Source organism: Cetorhinus maximus, chromosome 1, assembly GCF_964194155.1.
Source record: "Cetorhinus maximus chromosome 1, sCetMax3.hap1.1, whole genome shotgun sequence".
Classification (NCBI taxonomy): domain Eukaryota; kingdom Metazoa; phylum Chordata; class Chondrichthyes; order Lamniformes; family Cetorhinidae; genus Cetorhinus; species Cetorhinus maximus.
Genome location: NC_135879.1, coordinates 39,626,055 through 39,649,329, shown reverse-complemented (window position 1 = coordinate 39,649,329; position 23,275 = coordinate 39,626,055). Strand labels below are relative to the sequence as shown.

At 40.1% G+C, this 23,275-nt stretch overlaps 1 protein-coding gene across 11 annotated transcripts in view; it reads left to right on the top strand.

Annotated features, from left to right (window-relative positions):
• kiaa1109 (KIAA1109 ortholog) overlaps window positions 1-23,275 on the top strand; it is a 533,049-nt gene that overhangs the window by 451,222 nt on the left and 58,552 nt on the right. For 7 of the 11 annotated variants that reach the window (XM_078539938.1, XM_078539945.1, XM_078539962.1 and 4 more), the window contains 5 exons: window positions 4,140-4,320; window positions 9,764-9,953; window positions 11,188-11,349; window positions 16,793-16,932; window positions 19,997-20,201. In XM_078539938.1, coding sequence (XP_078396064.1) covers window positions 4,140-4,320; window positions 9,764-9,953; window positions 11,188-11,349; window positions 16,793-16,932; window positions 19,997-20,201 — 878 coding nt within the window. The remainder of the gene's footprint in view (window positions 1-4,139; window positions 4,321-9,763; window positions 9,954-11,187; window positions 11,350-16,792; window positions 16,933-19,996; window positions 20,202-23,275) is intronic. The other 4 variants (XM_078539971.1, XM_078539953.1, XM_078540014.1 and 1 more) reach the window with 2 other exon arrangements.

Genomic DNA, 23,275 nt, shown 5'->3' with positions numbered 1-23,275 from the left:
TACAAACCCCTCCCCTCCAGTGTTAGACCTTCACCCGCCTCCACATCCCTGTCTTGAGCCTACACCTTTCCCACCCCCGCCCCGTCTCCACCCTCCCCACGTCTCCACCCTCCCCCAACTCTGAGGCCTATGCTCCCCAGACCTCCTCAACATCACCCCACTTCCCATCAGTCTTGGGTCTACATCCCACCACCACCCCACTAGTCTTGGACCTACACCCTTTCCCCACTCGTACCTCGTCCCCACCCCCTCCACCCCAAGGCTTGGGCCTATACCTGTCACAGATCCTTGGAGCCTCCTCTTCCCCCACCTCCTCCGCTAATGAACCTCAGGCCTCCTCTCCTCCCCCGTGGTTAGACCTCTCAGGGCCTCCTCTCTTCCCCTGATAGCAACTTTCACCACCGCTCCGGCAATTCTCTACACACAAGCCCCACACCCCCATAACACTCTCTACCCTCTCTCTCTCTCTCTCTTCCCACCCCCCCCCCCTCCCAGCCAGCCAACGACTTCTCCAACCCAAACACTCACCTCTTTCTGCCAGCATTGCTGTTTCACAGCAGCTGGAACTGCAGCAGAGCAGGTGGTCACCGTCACTTCCGGCTCCTGCCTGGCCCAGGACCTGCAGAGAGATGGAGTGTTGGTTGGGGGCTGGAGGGGGTGGGAGAGCGATATTGCTGGGAGAGAGAAAGAGGAGAATGGAGGAGAGAGAGTGGAAGAGGATGGCGGAAGAAAAAGAGGGGGATGAGAATGGGGGAAAGATGGAGCAGGGAGGTGGTGGAAGAAAACCGCTGCAATCCAGGAGCTGGGCAGGAGAAAATTGTTCCAGGGGGATGTTGGTGGAGAAAACTACTGAAATCTGGGAGAGGGGTGTGGGGGCAATACATGGGTGTGCTGCACTAGTTATAAATTATGAAGAAAAACATAAAACTAGCTTGTCAAAACATACATTTTAAAACAGTCTGCTTTTTCTAAAGTGAGGTTAGCTCAGTTTTAGGATTTTTGAAGCTATAGAAGTTCAGAAACATGGGAAATAAACTTTATGATTGTTTTGGTGTCAGAATGCTTAAGATAAATAACTTTGCTAATCGCAAATGTTTGAGTGCTATGGTTTGGGGCAGTTAATGACAATGATTGATTTTGAGTGCAACCGATGTCTAATGAGCGCAAATGATCGCTGTTGAATGTAAATGATGTCAAAGTTTTCTGGTAGGGAAGCTTCTTTCCAGCTGTTCGTCTTGGTTACTCCTCTGGTTGAATTCATATGGCTTCCAGCTAAATGTAAATAGCTAATTAATGTGATAAATATGCCGAGTTCTCACCTATATTCATAATATTTTTGATTCTGACCAGCCCACAGCAGCATCACCAGCATCAGTTAGCACTCAAAATGGAGAGCTTTTAATCTTGCAACCCAAACTAGTGCAGTAAACTAGCAAGAAATATAAAAACAGTCAGAGCTTCTACAAGGATATAAGAAGGAAAAGAGTGGTTAAAATAAATGTTGGTGCCTTAGAGAATGAGACGGGATTAAAAAATGGGAAACGAGGAAATTGCAGATATAGTATTTTTTATCTGTCTTCAAGGTAGAAGACACGGAATAAATCCCAAGAATAGTAGAAAATCAATGCAAAAGGGGGCAAGAAAGGGGGCACCGTTTCAGAATAAGGGGCCTCGAATTTAAGATGGAGATGACGAATTTCTGCTCTCACAGGGTCATTATTCTTTGGAATTCTCTATTCCAGAGAGCAGTGGAGGATGTGTAATTGAACATATTCAAGGCTGAGTTAGACAGATCTACAAGTGAGTCAAAGGTTATGGAAGGCAGGTAGGAAAGTGGAGTTAAGGCCACAAATCAGTTCAGCCATTATCCTGCAGAATGGTCTACCCCTATTCCTATTTCTTATGTTCTTTTCATTGCTTGACACACAATGCTCCGTTACACAAGTGCAATCTATGAAATTGAAGAGAAAATTGAAATAATGAAGTAATAATTTGTGGCTATGAGGAGGCAAATAGTTGCAACATATGAAAAGTAATTAATAAAAGTTGCATTCATTACGCCTGATGCAACAGCAGAAGTCATGACATTGCAGCAGCAGTGGTATTAGTTGAGCTTGGGGAAATAATGAAAATTAATTGTTAGAGTCATTTCAACAAATGATTTAATACTATAATTGTTTTAGGTCTTTATAAAGAAACTTTTGTTTCTGAAAACACAAAAATGCAAAAAATCAAGAACAGATTGATTTGCTTTTTGGATACTCCATCTTAAACTGTCAATTGGGATTTCAACTGAATTTTAATATTACTGTAGAATTTTTTAACGTACAATTTAATGTTTAATTATTTAAATTTGTAGTCGTTTGGTAGTACAGAACTTGAGTATTGCTGAAAAGACATTTTTGTTGAAGCTTTTCATCTTGCACTCATCAGGGCAATTCACAAGAAAATACCAATGTCAAGGGAAACAACATATTTATACTGTATGAGAAGAGTGCGCTGATTGGTTGGCAAGTGGAATCTGATTGGTAAAGGCATTGCCATGGAGAATGCACAAGTTGATGGTGACTGACAGTTAACTGCCAAGCATTATTTGAAATTTAAACCAGGCAGTTTGACTCTGATTGGTCAAGACATTGCCCTGGGGGATGAACCAACGAATGGCTGTCACTTATTTTGTTTAGCTGAAATGGGCGCAATGTGTGTACATGTTCTTTCTGTCTGCAAAGAACAGGGCCCTGTATATTAATATATGTAGCTTCCAGTACACATAAATGCACCACACTGCGAGCTCAACTGACGATCTTAAATGGTTGTCAGTGTAATTCTTAACACACATGATTATTTAGCAAATGTTGTCCAATCGCGGAATCACATCTAATGTTGGACACTGTGTTTTGAGTTTTACAAACACAGGCTGGTTGGGAACTTTGCCCGTTGCAAACAGCAGAAGGGACATGCTGTTTGATACGATCTACCAATCTTAGGGACGTATGGCCTTCATACCTAGATACCTACATACATACATTGGCATTGAAATTCATATACCACATTACTCATATGTGTGATGGGCAAAACATCTTTTAGGCTTGACGACAGTATCCTGTTAGTGGTGAATACTGCTGGTGTTGCTCTTGCATAATAGTAGCATGGAACAGGTACCTTCACCTGTTGCTCTATTTTTGAGATACCATGCCCTTCCAGGGTAATCTGAGCTAGACTGGGCACTTTTCAGTGCTTAAAGTGATGGCCTTGGACCCGTTCATGCGTTTGGGTGATATACAGCATGAAATGAACTGATCAGGATAGCCATTATCCTGCAAAATGTCTTTGATGCACCCTATTTCAGCACCAAGCTTGCATGGTGAGAAATGGCTCAGGCCCTATTTACGAGGTTGCAAGGTTGCAGATGAGGCCAATCCTATAGCGTGTGGAACTGTAAGTGCCCCAGCGCTTGTATTGACCAGTGAAGGTAGGCTTGCGGTAGACAGTGGTAGAGAACCCCCTAGCAGATTTCTCAACTAGTACATCAAGGAAAGGGAGTTCATTTGACTGCTGCATTTCAAAGGTGAATTTGAGCGCAGGATGGAGCCCGTTAAGACATGCAAGGAAATTATTACATGCAGCTGTGGATTTAAATATAGCAAACGTATCATCCACATATCGGAAAAATGCAAGGGGTAGGAGGTTGGGTGTCATTCCATTGAAGACGTATTTCTTATGGATCCCAACAAAAAGGTTTGCAAGAGCTGGGCCTAAGAGAGGATCCCATGGCAACACCACCTACTTGGGTATTCACATGTCATTAAAGCTGAACACAACTGCATGAGCTGCCAAGTTCATAAGCTCAGTAAATATTGATTCACGCAATGGTGGCGGGTCGAGATCGCCATGATATGGTGTTGCAGTGCATATACTGGTGGCCTCCTTAAGTGGAACATTATCAACAAATCAGTGCTCTTCTCATACAGTATGAACACGTTGTTCCTCCTGACATTGATATTTTCTTGCGAATTCTCATGAGTATAAGACAAAATGTTTCCACAAAAATTGTCTCTTTTTCAACAATATTTAAAATTGGTTCTACAGTTTAGATCTTTGACATGGGCAATGTCTAAAGCATTTGTATTTCTTTGCAGGAGTACTGAAAAGAGTTTAAAGAATTTGGATCAAGATACTCCAGCAAAGAAGAAAAAAATACATCAGAATTATCCATCAACTTCGCATTTAATAGGTGGCAAAAAAGTGCCACATACCCTTCAGACCAAGACTACGGAGTTTGAGAACACAGTTTTTTACATTCCAGGAGTAGATGTAAAGGTAATAAGGGCGTCTTTATAATAAGGGGAAGTTCATAAGTTGTGTTTGCTGTTTATAAAAAATAATAATTGCTTACTCTTTGTTTAAAAACCCAGTTGCTTGATACTAATTTTTCTTTTAGAATTCGCAATATGAAATAATCTTTGTTCCTATTACGTTTTCATTGTTTTACCTCGTGTGGAGGTAACGTATAGAAGGATAATATATTGATTGAAACCTTCTCATTTTCTTTGAGGGCATATACATTGCAAGCTGGAGTTAGTTCTCATTTAAAATACTGTCAAATATTTATTATAAACATGGTTACAATGTTTTCAAATGATTGTACTTGAAATGCAGTTGGACTTTAAAAATGTACTTGCATTGGGCATAACATTTCTTACACCATTTTCCAGGTTTAGAAAGGAGAGGCATGCAATGACATAATGGGCTGGATTTTCACGGAGTTGTGGAGACCCTAGGAACCTTTAAAAATGGCCTGTGGAATCCAAAACCGGATGCCCCGCTTCCATTTCGGATAGCTCCTATTTTCACTGGGGCGGAGGCCGCGGTGGTGGGATGTGACTCCTACATCTGGGAAACCCAAACTCAGCAGGACTATTTGAACTCAGTGCGGAGTTCAATCAGACCCCATTTTCACTGGAGCCAAGGGCCTTATCTCACAGTATGGCAGTATTACTAATCTTTAGAGAGGTCATAACTGCTCTTAAAAGGCAGATAAGTTCTGAAGAACTGTCAAGCTGTCAGGTTTTTTTTTAAATAGCCAGCCCGTCGAAAATTTAAAAAAAAACTGCCACCTTGTGAATAAAGAGTTTAAAAAAATCTACTTTATCAGTTTCAATAGCTTTGTATTGACATAACCCTAAGTGCTATCATTATAGTATTAGTAATGCTTAGCCTTCCACAACTTATTATCACAGTGGTGGAGGTGGGAGAGTGCACAGTTTGATTGACAGCTCAAAGGTTATTAAAGGATTAGTTGCCTTTGATGTGGTGTTATCAATACAAATGCTTACTTTGAGAAGAGATTAAGCACTTGAGGGGATTTAAATGTTTTGAATGAGCTTTCATGAATGGGACTTTTTTTACATTGGAACAGACATACGAATACACGTATTAGACACAGGAGTACGTTATTCAGTCCTTCAAGCCTGCTCTGCCATTTGATAAGATAATGGCTGATCTGATTGTGGCCTCAGCTCTATTTTTCTGTCTACCTCCATACCCTTTGACTCCCTTGTCAATCAAGAATCTATCTAATACAACCTTTGTTATGACCGATGCAATTGGTAAAGCAGAGTTATTTAAAATTCTCAGAGGGAAACTTTAAACAACTGTCATAACCTATAATTTTAAGTGTTATGTTTGAGATGTGACTCTAAATTCAGGAATCAGACCACCAGTTCTTGAGGTTTTACATTAAATTAATTGAAACATTTGATTAATTTACATAGGTTAAAAAAATATATATATACACATGGCTACAAATTACTGCTCATAACTTTTAACAAATTCTCAAACTAATCTCCATTAAGGCAACAGCAACCCATAAACTTAACCAAACACCAGGCAAAGCATTTTCACCTTACCAATTCAAAATGAGGTTCTTTTCACTGTGGAGCCAGTGGAGGCCTGCAGCCTTTTGATCTTACATTGCCTCTGCTCTGCACACCCGAAAACTACTGAAGCTATACCTACCACAACTGATTGAATTCAAATTCTCATTGTATCACCAGTCTCTTTGAACTTTACCTTTTAACAATGAAACCCCATTCATTGTACCAATTTTATTAGTAATATAAACATATTGCTTGGTAGCTGCTAGAAAGGCATCAAGTTTTCATCCCACCTCTTGAATGCTGTATTCAAAAAATGCAAATGCATGTTATCTCTCTTCCATATCAAAACTAGTACCCATCAAAGTACCCAGACTAGCTGGCTTTAATCCAATTAAGACTCGCAGACTCGACGTATATATTTAAAAGAAAAATATTTTCCAAAATATTATATACATTAATAGCTTCATGACACCTTTAAAAAAATTCAATTAACCTGCCTCCACTGCTGCCTGGAGAAGAGAATTCCACAGACCAACCATCCTCAGAGAGAGAATTTCTCCTCATCTCCACCTAGTTCTAGTCTCTTTCATCAGGGTAAGCATCTTCTCGGCATCCACCCTTGAAAGTCCCCTCAAGATCTTATGTTTCAGTAAGATCACCTCTCATTCTTCTCAACTCCAATGGATACAGGCCCAACCTGTCCAACTTTTCATTGTAAGATAACCCCTTTATCCCAGGAATTAGTTGTGTGAACCTTCTTTGAACTACAACTAATACAATCATATTATTTCTTAAGAAAGGAGACCAAAACTATTCACAGTACTCTAAATGTGATCTCACCAATGTCCTGAACAATTGTAGCAAAACTTCCCTACTTTTATATTCCAATCCCCTTGTAATAAATGACAACATTCCATCTGCCTTCCTAATCACTTGCTGTACCTGCAAACTTTGTGTGATTTGTATACCAGGGTAACTAGATCCCTCTGTACTGCAGAGTTCTGCAATCTCTCTTCATTAAATCATATACTGCTTTTCTATTCTTCCTGCCAAAGTGGACAAGTTCACATTTTCCCACACTATACTCTATCTGCCAAATTTTTCCCCATTCACTTAACCTATCTATATTTCTTTGCAGACTCCTTATGTCCTCTTCACAGCTTACTCTTCTACCTATCTTCGTGTCATTTGCAAATTTAGAATCATACATTTAGTCTCTTCATCAAAGTCATTTATATAGATTGTAAATAGTTGAGGCCCCAGCACTGATCCCTATGACATTCCACTAGTTATAGCTTGCCAACCCGCAAATGACCCATTTATCTCTACTCTCTGCTTCCTGTTAGATAAGCAATCCTCTATCCATGCTAATCTGTTACCCCTACACCATGAGCTCTTATTTTGTGTAGTAACCTTTGATGTGGCACCTTATCAAATGCCTTTTGGAAATCCAAGGACACCATGTCTACAGGCTGTCTTTAATCCACATTGCTTGTTACTTACTCAAAGAACTGGAGTAAATTAGTCAAACATGATTTCTCTTTCACAAAACCATGTTGACTCTGCCTGAATGCACTAAGATTTTCTAAGTGTCCTGCTATAACCTCCTTATTAATAGATTCTGACATTTTCCTGTGACAGATGTTAGGCTAACTGGCCTGTAGTTTCCTGCTTTCTTTCTCCTTTCGTGAACAGAGGAATTACATTTGCTATTTTCCAATCTGATGGGACCTTTCAGAATCCAGGGAGTTTTGGAAAATTACGATCAATGTATCTAGAATCTCTGGAGCCATTTCTTTTAAGACCCTTGGAGAAAGCCCATCAGTCCTGGGGACTTGTCAACCTTTAGTTCTAATAGTTTTCTCAGTATCCTTTTCCTTGTGATATAGAGAGCTCTGTAGTAGATATTTAGAACTTTACTTCATTTCTCATCTCAGCTTGGCTCCTGAGTCTGCCTATGGTGGATACTGTGAGAGTTTGCATGGAGAATGTAACGGCAAAGGGTGGTAGGTGTAGGTCATGAGTTGGCATAGCGACTGTAAGAGGCTATGGAGATGGGTGGAGGGAATAGGTTGGCATGTATGGGCATGGGAGGTGGGTGGGTGAGGAGGTAGCCTAATGTTTTACAAAGCAACTGGGATGAAAATGCGGTGAACCGAGGTGGGCCTTGTAAACATTCCAGCTTGGCACTCGGTAGCCTCTGTGGGCACTTCTGATCTGCGTACCATTTGTGGCACTTTTTCCAGAGGCGCTGACCCAAGAGCGACAATCTGGCTTAATATCTTGATGCTTAACCATTAGTTCCTGCTACTCCATTACATCAGTGGAGCTATTTGCAGAATTCTGAAGAAAGTAAACAAATTTGTAGCGCTATTCTTTGTTAGGAAATAGAGATAGTTTAAGTAAGTTATATTTTGTATTTGCAGGTGTTAGCAATCGGTTTTAGCTTTAATATTTAAGTTTGATTTATATTTCTGCACTTGTGTGTTAAGAAAAGGTCAAATTGAGTTTTAGTTTCACTTTAAAATGTGCCTGTATTTCGAATGAGAATTTTACAACTGTTACAGCTGAATTAAACAAGCAAGAGTAGAGAAACTGGGTTGTTATCTAGCAACAGAGGTCCAGAGAGGCAGGTCACTCCCACAGACACGCACCCACAGAAGAAACTAGACACAGCAGTATGATTTGGAAGCTGTTTGAGTTCAGTTGGTTTTGAAGACAGCTGCTAGGAGAGACTGGAGTAAAGGGGACCGATAGCCAGTCCCAAGCTAAAGAAAAGACCCCAAAATCAAGGGAAATGAAACAGGAGAAAGCCCCAAGCAGACCCTCTAGCCAAAGGAAGGACAGGAACCTGGAATAGGCCCTGTTAAGTGAGGTTAAGAGTGAGGGGCAGAGAGAAAGGCTCCAAGCTTCAGATTTAAAGAGACAAAAGCTACAGAAAGCAGATTTAAAGCGAGAACAGCTTGCAAGGTCCAAAGAGACAACTGAAGGTCTATAACTCTTTGCTATGGGCATGTAAAGCAGTGGCATACTGTTGACAGCTAAGTAGGTGAGAGAGAGAGTGCATGGAAGAAAGCTTGAATGTGTGTGGTGATCCAGGGGAAAGAAACATCAGAAGCAGAGTTCAAAATCCTGGAAGAGAAGTCTTGTGGAAGGTGTCTAAGAGAAATTGTTGGTTTGGGAGAAGATTCCAAAACGAATCCTTTAAGAGTGGAGATTGGAAACCCTCGTGTGAAAAACAAGGTTCAGTGAGACTAGTTGGCTCATCGTGTGATAAGCGTTTAAGGGGAGTTGAGGAGAGATCCATAGCATCTGTCTGGGGTGGCATCTGTCACCTGGTTTCAGAGTGTGGTGTGTCTGACCACGGGTTGCCTATTGGTTTACATAGACTGTACTTACTGTGAACATTAGAGTATAAGATAGCTTTTGTAACTTGTGTTATCCTTATAAATCTGTATATATCTGTAAAGGTATAGTTGTGGGTGAAGGAATATTATAATATAGTTTATCTTTTCTTGTTTAATAAATGTTTTATTCGTTCGTTAAAAGCTTGTTAGCTCACTCCTGTGACTCTGTTCAGTAGCCCCTCTCCATGATCTAAACAAACAAGTGAAAGTTAGGATCTATCAAGCTGGGTTCCATCCTGGGATCAGGCTTGTCCAGTGGTAACCGCAGCTGGAGATCATAACATATTTCAGTTAATAAAAATACAGAAACCAACTGCTATGGTTGGACAGTTTCAACAACTCTAATTGATTGATTCTTTCTCCAGCTGACATTTGTAAGACAACATTGTCAAATTTTGTAAGAGTTTCAGTATAACATTACTGAAGCAATTTAGTTTCAGTAAAGCATTACAAATAATTATTATTTTGTTTTAACAGTTGCACTATAACTCCAAGACACTAAAGACAGATTCTCCAAACACCTCCAGAGGATCATCTTTGCCAAGAACTCTGTCTAAAGAATCCAAACTGTACAGTATGAAAGATAGTGGTGTTGCCCCTGCATCCTCTACTAATTACAGCCAGGCTAACCTGCTGCTTCCTCCCCCACCCCCACCTTTACCATCAGGTATCCAGTTTATACACTTCTATTTCTATAGAAACAGAACCTTATGATTTTATTTTTGTGCGGTTTAAATTGGTAAATGCCTGTATTTTGCAGTGAGCGTCATATATTGTATTAGTAATATTTAACTTTGGGAGAACTGAATGCAGTTAAGGAGATTCCTGCCAGCAATATGTTGAAGTGGCATATATCATTGTAGTAACAATGCTTCTGTCATTGCTAAACCCAGCGTGAATTTGCCTTGTTTTACAATTTAAATGTTTTTAATACTGTACAAATATCCTGAAAGAAACTTTCAAGAAGCTTACAAACAATTGTGCCTCTATGTTGTAAAGTACACAGAATTTAATTTACATTTTAATTAAGCCCTATCTAAGCTTTACTTTTGCTTTCCTTTTGGTTTAATGAGCTATAATGTTCTTATTTGTGAAGTGTTCTTCAAAAGCTTAAAAATATTTATATATGCTGCAGTCTGTAGGGACAAAAAGATAACTAGAATAAAAGAATACAAAAAGCTTTTAAGAGTTCTGATAGAAAATATGTTTTCAGTGATTATATTTATATTTAAACTAGTTTACTTTTTAAAAAAAAAATTATTGGAAAGTAACCCCATTTGATTCTCAACATGTTATGGCTTGTGATGAATTGATTTGAGATAAAAATTACAGACTTCCGTGGCTGAATTTTACGGGACGCCTGCAAGCAGAAAAACAAGCAGATGAACTATAAATTAGGGTGCAGTGCCATCAGCAGCTTATCCACCATGGGTCCACATGCCCCCACCCTTCATCAGATGGGTCACCTGCCTGTGACTCAATGGAGAGCACTTTGTGGGCAATTAATGCCTAATTAAGGGTCTCATCCTGCCATCGCTCCAATATAATGGGTGGTGGTAGAGACTTGCGCCCACGTATTGCCCGACAGGTTTCACCCTGTGAGCTGCACGTCAGTGAAAGGGGGTTGCCTCCTTCCTGGACCACTTTCAAACGGGGGCTTCCTCCCACCGTTTTGCCTTCCCACATTCACCCTAACCCCCTGCCCTGTCCAACTTCCCCCTCCCCCTTGCTGGAGCCTGTCAGCCTGGCTGCAGTGAGACCTCGGACTCACCTGACTGTCTGGGCCCGCCACTGTACATCACCTCCTTGGCCTACTATTAACAGAATTATAAAAATATATTGATATTATAATTAAAGAAAATCATACTTCAGATTGTGTTGATAATTAATATTTCTTGCAGCCAAAGGGAAAGGGAGTGGAGGTGTGAAAACAGCAAAACTTTATGCTTGGGTTGCTTTGCAATCTCTTCCTGAAGAAATGGTGATTAGCCCTTGCCTACTGGACTTCCTAGAAAAAGCTCTGGAAACTATTCCTATAACTCCAATTGAAAGACATTATACAGGTATCTCTTTCACAAGAGAAAATTTCTTCTCTGCTGTTATGTTAATGTTAAATGTTAATAATAGATTTTTCTCAGCCTGCTGAGAAAAAACTTGACATCTAACTTGAGTCTTTTTCTACTTATTTTGTATTCATGCCCTCTAGTCCTACTGTTACTATGCATTTTGCATAATTTATCCCAATAATTACATTCAATCTTTACATAATTTTTAAAACTTTACTCATATTCCTCTTGACCTTCTAATTTTTTCCAAAATGAATAGCCCTAACTTCCTAACTCTGTACTCAGAAATAAGAGATATTTGTTTGTCATATTTGATGCCCTCCCCACCACCTCAATAAAACCTTAATATTTCAAGTGTGGATGTGCCAAAATATTATATAACCTAAGCTTGCACCCTTATTGACCGTGAAATACTTCTAAGAGTGCCATTTCTTTCCAATCAGCTACCAGACGTTGCTTGCGAATCTTTAGTGACTGGTCTTTGATTACCACAAAATTAGTTTTATTGGGCACCCATGCATGGAGTACACATATCTTGAGTTTCTTGACCTTATATACGTAGATAAGCATTTCTCCACTATCTGCTGCATAAGCATCTATCCAGTTAACTTACCTAATTAGCCTGAAACCTATTGATTTTTTTATTACCAAACCTTGGAATATATTATAGTATTATTTGCATATTTAATAATAGTGCTGTTGATCCCCATCTCTATTTTGAATTGGAATTTTTCAAGTAGCCACCTGAAAACTAGGAGGCTGGTCATTATTCTCCTATGTGCCTCTCAACTATCTGTCCTAAAGTAGCCCTGCTGAATGCTCAACATGCAGGGCATTACTAGCATCCTAATATTTGAAATATTTTGAATTGATGAAATGAAGGCACTCATGTTAAAATTCATAATTCAAGCTTCAGACTTCAAACACGTGCTTACGCTACAATGGTGAAATATACAAAAACATGAAGAAAACTTAATTTACCACCTACCTCCTTCCCCATTCACTTGAGGGTTTATTTTGCTCTGTTTAAGAGCTAGTGCACATGCCAGCTGTGCATTAAAGGGTAGAAATTTTGCACATTAGCATTAATCAAACATTAGTTCATTTATTTCTCCATGCTAATAAAAATATCCCTGTGAGTAAATATTTCTATTACATGTTAATGTATAGTCCTCGGATTGATGTGTTTTATGCTTCTTAGCTGCTTGTTAATCAGCAGTTCACGTGGAGCATTTAAATTTATTCAGGCTTTAATCCTTTTCCACATGCTAATTTCTCCCACATAAAGATAGCATTAGAGTAGAAAAGAGTCAGCAGATTTCCAGTGGCAAGCACAACAGCGTATCATGCTAAAGAATGAGTGTTTTGATGAATTCTGTATCATGGGTATCCAGTCAAGTGTCTCAATCCTCGATAATATGGAAATGTAGTAATGTAACAGTAGGAATCCATGAGAGCTCATGGGAGGAGCACTTAGAGTGACTATGTCTGTCATATGTACTGGGATCCCAATGAGGAGCATTGTGTAACGGTACTTTACCTTGAAATTAAATCTCAGTTGTGTGTCACTTCCTAGAAGCAGGCTAACAATCATGCAACAACCTTCATATAGCCGCCTCAATCAAAATAAAAGTGATAACTGCATTAAATTTGACTGACAATGAATTCTTCCAAGTGGAAAATGTGACAAGCGCAGAATGAAGGCTTCATGGCACCTTCCAGGATATCTTGCACATGCATAAAATTTCTACCATATCACGCACATACCAACTGAACATTGATAGAGTAGGATCCCTTTTGACTGGAAAAGACTGCTCGTTGATCTGAGGGTGTCCTGATTGCCACACGTGTGCAGTTAATGTGCAATTCCTGCACCCGTGGGAATCCAGCCACTGCAGCAAATGTGCCAGCCCCCTGGTTCTGACTAACCTCATCCGTAGCAAAGATGGTCCTGATAAACATGGCATCAGTCACCTGGGATACACAATTGTGGGCAGTAGATTATTGAAATCCTGCATATATTACCAGCAGATTCCTGGAAGGGGCCAGAGGCAATGAAATTCAGTGCTGTGGTGTCCAATGGCAATGTATGCCCACCTGGCCCACACGGGGAGAAGATCTTGAGGCTGCAGATGTCAGCAACAACCTGTCATGAAAGTCTGAGCCTGAGGCATTGCTGCTCATTCATGTCAAGAAAGCTGATCCTCTGCCTGTATACCTTCTGCTGGGGAGATTGCCTTCTATGAACTGGAACTCCGTGTCCATCACTTCTGATCTGTGGAACAGCAGCTGGCTGAGGAGAAGGCCGCTGCTGCCGTTGGTGTTGCTCCTGGCTGCTTTTGGTGTTCCTGGTGCTGTTCCTCCTGTTCCTCACCAGAGGTCCAAGGTAGATAAGCTGCTCTAATGCTGCAGTGAAGGCTGACAGTGCAGATATCAAATGCAGGCTAAGGTGAGTTAAGTCCAAGGTTGCAGAAATGACTTTCAGAATACTGAAAATCCCCTGTAAAGCGGTGAAAGCACACTCTGCAAATAAGTTCCGTGAGCAAGTCTTTAATCTAGGCAAGGAGGCAGTTGTGCTGTTTTAGTCCTTAAAGACTTTCTAGCCTCTCATATTCAGAGAGTCATCAATTTCTGCTATGTTCTCACCTTGTTGACCCTGGCAAGTTTCACACCTTGAGCTAGCTGTTAAAACCAAAACGTGGGGTTAAATTTGCAATTATTTGTCTCTTAACATATGCAAACAACTGACACACCATCTCCACGTGGATTTCAAACTTACAGGTTAAAGGGGGTAGTACAGGTGGTTTCTGAGATATGCTACTGTTTTTTGCGGAATTACCCCACTACCTCGCTACACCAGAACTTGTTCCCCGCTGCACAGGTTAAAATTATGCCCATTGTATCCAAAGTTTGGACTGCTTGGGCATAGTGTGAGCAGAGTGAGCCTGAGAGAATTTATTGTAGTGTGTTGCATGCTGCATAGTATTGCCATTGAAAGAGGCATATATATGTATGCTTGCTAAATTGGAAGTGCAACAAAGTAGGCTCCATGAAGAAAATTAAGGCATGAATTTCACAGAATCACAGTATCTTTACAGTGCAGAAGGAGGCCATTCAGCCCATCGAGTTTGCACCGGCTCTCTGAAAGAGCAATCCACCTAGTCCCACACCCCGTCTTATCCCCGTAACCTTGCACATTCTTTCTTTTCAGGTAACAATCCAATTCCCTTTTGAATATGTTGGTTGAACCTGCCTCTACTACCCTTTCAGGAAGCTCATTCCAGACTCCAACCACCCTCTGTGTGAAAAAATTTTTCCTCACGTCACATTTACTCCTTTTGCCAATTATTTTGAATCTGTGCCCTCTAGTTCTTGATGCTCTCTTGAGTGGGAACAGTTTCTTACTATTACTCTGCCTGTATCCCTCAGGGTCTTGAATGCCTCTATAAAGTCTCCTCTCAGACTTCTTTTCTCCAAGGAAAAGAGTCCCAACCTCTCTGATCTATCCTCATAGCTGCAGTTCATTATCCCTGGAATCATTCTTGTGAATCTCCTTCACATCCTTTCACAAGTATGGTGCCCAGAACTGGACGCAGTACTCAGATGAGGCCTAACTAGTGTCTTATACAAGTTCAACATGACCTCCTTACTCTTGTACTCAGTGCTCTCTCAACATGCCCTGCCGTCTTCAATGACCTGTGTACATATACACCAAGGTCCCTCTGTTTCTGCACCGCCTTTAGAGTCTCCCTCCAGTAAAACCAATGGCACAGATCTGACAGTTACTGACCAGAATTTGTTTTTATGTAATTGGTTATACACTTGCCTTTCACCTATGGAACTTGGATTCCACATCCAGTTGAGACTGATAGAATACAGACCGTTGGCTGTAAAAGCTTTTTGTAATTTGAAAGCTTCATCCAGAGCAAAAGCAAAAATCTATCCCTTATTTGGTGCTAATTGATGATCTCTATAAGAGGATATGGAAGGGCTACTCTGGGGAAATGGAAAAAGGCTATGATAGTTCAGTAAGTGTAAAGGTTAGGTTGAGGTACATTGTTGAGGCAGAATTTGCTATGCATCTAACTGAGCTAAACTTGTCCTAGATGTCTGAAATGGGGAGAATTTCATTCACATCATGAATGCAAAATTTCACTCCGCTCACTTGGAATCTAAAGATATTAAAAAGGGAAAGGTAAATGACACGGGATCAGTGCATGCAGATTATTGTTATACTGCCATAATACCGTATTAAATTTTGCAACTTCCAACCTAAAGAAGGCAGAGCAAATGCAATTCACATATCACTTCTCCAAGCTTTATTCCTTCTTAGGACCTGTATGTTCTTACGAAAGATAATGACTTTTAACTGCTGGCAAAAGACTTTCACACCTGTTGAGAGCTGCTTTCTGCAAAGAAAAAATGTTGAGCATTTCTTGAGATGTAATGTTGCAGAGAGAAGCAAAGGCTACTAAAAGGAAGATACATTCATTAGTGGGTTTTTTTTGGGTTTTTTTTTAAATAGTTCAAAATTATCCATCTATTTCTGACAAGTTACCACCTGTATTTAGAATAAGAATACTCTTGTGTAAAATTATTCAGCAAATATGGCTAATTGACCAACTTCTTTGGACAGACTTTTCTGCCAGGGTAGTCATATCCATATAGAGTCACGGAAAAGGGAAGGTAATTGTCAGTGATCTTTATTGTTTATCTTAGGACCTTCTTCCACACGTTTTCAAAATGTGATGGATCTTAAAGATCATGTTGACCTACGTTTTGTGGCCTCGCATGCTGGGTGCTTTGTTTAGTGATGAACTGACCTAGAGAGATCTTTTTTTTTCTCACACTGCACACAATAATTCAGTAAACTGTGCCTCTCTGCGCCTTCCTCTTTCCATCATTGCTCTTATTTCTGTACTTGAAATCTGGATTGATGTGCTGAGAATTATTTATGATATTTACTGCACTTTCTTATGTAGATAAATATTACACCTGTACCTCTAATTATAACTTTTAACAAATTATAAACTGACTTCAACATTGTATAATAAATTCTTTGCTTTATTTGACATTAAAGATCAGAGCAGACCAAAGGTTTAAATTGATATTCTGTGAAAAAATGTAAATTGTAGATATTAGTTTGTATATTGCTGAAGAAAGAGACGTTGCTGAAATTTTTTGTCTTACGCTTATCAGGACAAACACAACAATGCCAAATTTGAAAAGATCATAATTATTTATACTATAGGAGAAAAGGGTGCTGATTAGTCGGCAAGTTATCTCTGATTAGCTGAGGCATTGCCATGGTGAAAGGATGTCTCTCTTCAGCAATATTCAAGTTCTGTACTACTAAGCAAAAATTAATTTGAGGTATAAAATGAGATTGAAGAAAGCAATATAGTTTGTATTGCTGACCAATGTACTTTCCCTCTAACAGCTCTCAGCTCCCAAGATGAAGATGTGGGTCAGTTTGAAGTTCAGGACGCAATGGAGGAATCAACGACATCTCTAGTATCATCATCTACTTCATCGTATTCCTCATTTCCAGTGGATGTTGTAGTTTATGTGAGGGTGCAGGTAAGAATATATCACTTCCACTTTTCCTGGAGCAAATATAAAGATTGGTTGGGAATACAACTTTGTTAAACATTAAATTTGAAAGCATTTTAATATAACAACAAAAGAAGATAAATAATGGGTAAGTTTGACATCTATGATTACAAATCTTGGCTAGAGTGTATCATCTCATTGGCTCGTGTAAGCCTTTTAACATACTGATTCACTGAAATAAAGATTGGCAAAGGTCATATAAACACTGATAGGAATGCAACCACATGAATGGCTGCAATTGAAGCCTATCATAATCACTGAATTATTTTTTTCGAACTGGTTCGAGATGCCATTTTTATTCCTGACTCAACTGAAATTAAAGCCTTATAAATAAACATAAAATGATTTTGTTTGGACAATGAGATTTTCTGTAACTGTGATATTATCCCTTCTTGACCTCTCTGTAGCATTTAACATGGTTGACCATAACATCCTTCACTAATGCCTTTCCACTGTCATCCATCTGGGTGGGACTCCGCTTGTCTGGTTCCATTTTTACCTGTTTAACTGTAGCCAGTATATCACTGCAATGGCTTCTCTTCCTGCTCCCTCACCATTATCTCTGATAATTATAAGGATGTATCCTTAGTGCTCCCTGCCCCCAATCTACATGCTGCCACCCCCCCACCAACATCATGCAAAAATACAGTGTGCATTTTCACCTGTACCCTACAGGCACCCAGCTCTACCTCACTATCACCACCTCTCTCAACTCTTCCACTGTTGCTTAATTATTGGACTGCAAGCTTACCTTCCTGTACTTGATGAGCAGGAATTTCTTCTAACTAAACAGTGAGAAGATTAAAGCCATTAGCCAGAATTTTACGCTGGACATGTGGGTGTGCACCCGACACACCCAAGCGTAAAATGACACGCGATGATGTCGGGCTTGCGTCCCAACATCTTGCGATGTTTCGTTCAGTGGGCGCGCGCCAGAGTTGGCTGTGTGCCCACCAATAAAAGGCCTATTAAGGCCATTAACAACCTCGTTAACTTGAACTTGATGCTGCCAAGCAACCCTTACATTTTTTAGGAAACCTCATCCAAGAGCGGGATGAGGTTTCCTAAAGCTAATACAGATTAAATAAAAACTTTATTTTGCAATTAAAAATACGTCCCATCCCACGTGACAGAGTCACACGGGGGGACATGTTTTATTACATTTTTACTGTCTTTATTAATTTTTTAAGAAAGCGCTCCATGCCTCAGGGAGATTGAAGTGATCTTTCACGCACATGCGTAAACTGCGCGCCAGGACCACTCTCCCTCCTTCCCCTGCCCGCACAGGCAGCGCTCAGCACTGCCGTTCTCAATCCACGCAGGGCGGGCCTTAATTGCGTAAAATTGCAGTGCGGAGCCGATTGCAGGCAGTGGTCAGCTTCCTGACCGCCCCCGCCAAGCACCCCAACCAAGGGCAAAATCCTGCCCATTGTCTTTGATCCCCCTTCGTTCCCTAGTTACTGACTCCATCCCTCTCCCTGGCAACTTTGAGTTTGAATCACACCGTTCACAACCTTGGTATTATGTTTGACCATAAGATGAGCTTCTGACCCACATCTACACCATCACTAAGACTTGCTATTTCCACCTCCGTAATATTGCCAGACTCTTGCCTTAGCTCATATGCTGCTGAAACACTCATACATGCCATTGCTACTTCTAGACTTGGTTATGCAATGCATTCCTGACTGGCATCCCACATTTGTAAATTTGAGATAATCAAAACTCTGCTGCCTATGTCCTTAACATTTACCAGTCACCCCTGTGCTCACTGGCCTCCATTGCATCCAAGTTAAGCAATGCCTTCATTAAAATTCTCAACCTTCTTTTCAAATCCTTCCATGACCTCACTCCTCCTAATCTCCTTATCTCCGTAATCTTCTCCAGCCTCTCAATCCTCTGAAATATTTATGCTTAACTAATTCTGGCCCACTGAACATCTCTGATTTTAATTACTCCCCATTGGTGGCCCTGCCTCTGTTGCCTAGGCCCCAAGCTCTGGAATTCCCTCCCTAAACCCCTGTACCTCTCAACCTTGCCATCTCTCTACCTCTCTTTCCTTTTTAAGATGCTTTTTAAAACCTACATGTTTGACTAAGCATTTTGATAAATGCCCTAATATTGCCTCTATGTGGCTCAGTATCAAATTTTGTTATACAATGCTCCTGAGAAGTTCTGGAAAAATGGCCACAGATTTGGGAGGTTCAGGGACTTTGGAAAGGAATGGAGGTTGGAGATGGAGCAGTAGTTTGCAAGGATGGGGGCCCTAAATCATTACTGATAACTATACAGTTGCCTGTATTATTGTTTCTCCTATTACTTTGCCCCTCCCTGTGGGCCTGGGGCTTGAAATCTGGTTCAGTCCTGATGTTGAAAATCTTACCTGGACTTTGGGAGAGTAAAATGACATTTGGGATTGGATTTCACTCTAAGTTTAAAAATTAAAAGTGAAGGGATTCAAAGTGGCTTTTGACTTGTTGTTTTGCTGTCTGTGAGAATACATCAGTATGACTGGCTGCTTACTTTGCTTGGTGACATCACTTGCTGGACACTTGAAGATCCCCTTGGCTGAGCACCAGATTTAAACTGACATTGGGAAAGGGGAAGTCCGTCCTCCAGAGATCACTAGATCTTTGTAGGCATCTTTCTTCAAGGTCAGTGGTGAGTCCAGTTGCTTCGACGTTGACTGCAAAATTCATGCCAATATATGTTTTTTTATGGTGATAAAGTGTATAATAGTTTTTACCTTGTCAGTCATGGATTATGTTTCTTTATTAAATTTGTCTTATTACAATGACCGGTAAACCACTTTTGCATTTGGTTGCTGCAGTCCCATGCTCAGCATCAGAGAACATACTTCAGGTTCTGAATTACCTATAAGTAGCACCACACAAGGTCTGTAGTTAATCAGTATATTTAGCTTTAATGGTTTAATTTGGGTAAACTTATGTTATAGTTTTATTTTGTATGAATCAAATATGTTTAACTGATTCACACACCTCCAAAATCCTTTTTTCTTTGTACTCTGTAGCCTTCACAGATTAAGTTCAGCTGTTTACCTGTATCAAGGGTGGAATGCATGTTAAAACTGCCTTCACTGGACTTAGTGTTCTCATCGAATAGAAGTGACCTGGAAAGCTTAGGTTTCTCGCATGCATTTGATGGAGCTCAGGTGTCTGCCACCGCCACTTCACTGCTTGCTCAAACAGTATTAAAAACTGCTGCTAACAAAACAGGTATGTAGGTAAAGTAGTGTAAGAGCAGGTACTCATTAGTTCATCTCTGCATGTTATAAGAGGAGCTGAACAATAAAGTGAAGAAACTGTATTAACATCCTTGGTTCATTTCTCGTGGCTTTCCCCTTTTTACAATATATAAAAGAGGACCTCTTACTCTCTTTTTGCACTTCTTTTCTTCCTACTCTTAACATTGCTTGCTTTCACTATTTTGTGAAAATGTGACATAATTCAATAACAGTGTATGTATTTTCAGCCTCAGTTAGAGATTGTGTTTGCTGATTAACCCAGTGGTTCTTAAACTTATTTGGTTGAAGAACCCATTTTCACTACCCCGCCCCCACATCTGAATTATTATATTATATTATTTTTTTTATTCGTTCATGGAATGCTGGCTAGGCTAGCATTTATTGCTGATACCTAATTACCCTTGAGAAGGTGGCGGTGTGCTGCCACCCTGAACCGCTGCAGTCCATCTGTAATACTCATAATATGAAAGTATTGCAAGTAAAAACTGTTATAATAATGCTTTTAAGGAAACAACTGTTTATTTACAGATATCAGTAAGATGGGTGTGTCTACTTCTCACTGCAAAGTCTTTTTTATAATGGTTAACAATGGCACATGTTAATCATTCTCCATTTGCAGAGGAGACCTGTACTATTGTAATTCATGAAGCTGTCGAGTACTGCAAAGTCCTGACCAAGAATCTCGCATGACAGGCTAACTGCTCTTCATTAAAGATGATCAACAGCAGCTGGCTTCATTTCACACTTAAGTACCCAGATGCAAGATATCAATTTAAACTTATAACATGAGGTATCACTCCAAACTAGTCCAAAGACCCTTGCCGACTTCTTTGAATGTTCTGTATTTCAAAGCAGATACTTTTCTACTGTCTCAACTGCTGCAGCCAAATCTTTCTTTATTTTCTTTTATGCCCAACAAAGCATATGACAGACTTTTCTCATGTTCTTTTAAATTTTGGTGCTGGTTCTGCTTCAAAAGCCAGCCTGTGTTATGAGATGCTTTTCTTCTAATTCTTTTCAAGCCGCTGACAGTAATAATTTTCCAGCATTAAATAATCAGTCGATTCCAGGGTTATTTTTGCAGACATTTTCAGCCCTGTTGCTGCACTTTTCAATTTCAATTGAAGTAGTTATCTTTTTGCCCCAGTGAAACAACCTGTAACACTGGCCAAATCTGCCATCTCACTTTAGGAATACACACCAACTTAGGTCAAACTTGATGGTGAGCATACCAAATCAGCACCAGCATTCAGAAATGAAATAATGAGGTGTTGCTTCATGATCACTCCATGATGAATCTGTTGAAGGACAGGGACAATTGTGTCTTCTAACATAAAAAAGCTTATGTCATTCATTGCTTTTTGACCTTCCACTTCCTGCGGTAACCCAACCTAGATAGTTGATTGAAATCATTGGCGTCCACTCTCTGATTTGGATAGCAGAGTAATTAACTTCCTCTGTTTGGTATCCACAGAGTTATGTGATCAGATTGTTTACAAAGCATCAGACTATTATTTCCTGAAGGTGAGAGCATTATGAAAATGAGCTTGAGGCATTGGACAATGTTCCTTTCTCAGAGCCTCACTTGAGCTAAGAGAATTGTGGCCAAAGCCTGATAGGATAAAACTAATTTGGTTAGTTTAGGACCAGATTTGTTTAGATTGGGCTTCAAAATCAGACTTTATAATGTCGAGGACAAGGATACTCTAGTAGACCTGGATTTCTGAAAATCAATGTGGCGGCAGGGTTAGGAATTGTTTCTTTAAGTGAGGAAAATTTTGTATTTTAACATCAGTATTTTGTAGTCGCCAAAAAGGAGAGGTTTCCTGTTGATTCTAAACCTCAGGATTTTAAGTTCATTCAAGCAGAGTAATTGAAGAATATGCCATTCCATAATGTAAATGGAGAAACCTGCAAGAATTATGTCATAAAAACAAAAAACTGCGGATGCTGGAAATCGAAACCAAAAACAGAATTACCTGGAAAAACTCAGCAGGTCTGGCAGCATCGGCGGAGAAGAAAAGAGTTGACGTTTCGAGTCCTCATGACCCTTCGACAGAACTGAGTAATATTAGGAGAGGGGTGAAATATAAGATGGTTTAAGGTGGGGGGGTGGGGGGAGAGAAGTTGCGGGGGAGGGGGGGGGTGGTTGTAGGGACAAGCAAGCAGTGATAGGAGCAGATAATCAAAAGATGTCACAGACAAAGGAACAAAGAGGTGTTGAAGGTGGTGATATTATCTAAATGAATGTGCTAATTAAGAATAGATGGCAGGACACTCAAGGTACAGCTCTAGTGGGGGTGGGGTGGAAAGACTAACAGGGCATTAAAGGTATAGATTTAAAAATAATGGAAATAGGTGGGATAAGAAAAATCTATATAAATTATTGGAAAAAACAAAAGGGAGGGGGAAGAAACGGAAAGGGGGTGGGGATGGAGGAGGGAGTTCAAGATCTAAAGTTGTTGAATTCAATATTCAGAATTATGTTATGTTTGTTAATATGGCAATCATCTTTTTAAAACCAATTGCTAGTTAAACAGACGATGGGCATTAATTATCCCAACTGAATAGTATAAAAAGGTACAGCTGGAATACTCTGTGTGGAAGCTACTAGGAAGTTAGTAGCACTGAGGAGTTGCTTTGGAAATAAACTAGCTTTAACCAAGAGACCAGCCTGGATTAATTCTTCCACCACAACCTCTTATTGTAAATAACGTGGTAGCAGAGGATGAATTCTAAGCTTTGCTGATTGATTGCTGTACATGAAGCTTTCTGTCTCAGTCCTCTAAGGGAAAAGAAGTGTACTGTTGCTAACAATTTAAGTTACGGAATGGTGGAAGGTCGGTGCAAAATTGCAAGGTTTGAGTATCCACAAAATTTTTCTGACTCCGAACCTTATCAGCAATGGAAGGTTGAAGTTGAAATGTGGACCCGGGTTACTGCTGTACCCCGGAAGAAGCAAGGTATGGCTTTGGCATTATCATTACCAGCCAAAAGTAAGATAAGGAGTAAGGTATTTTCAGAGTGGAAAGTGGATTATTTGGA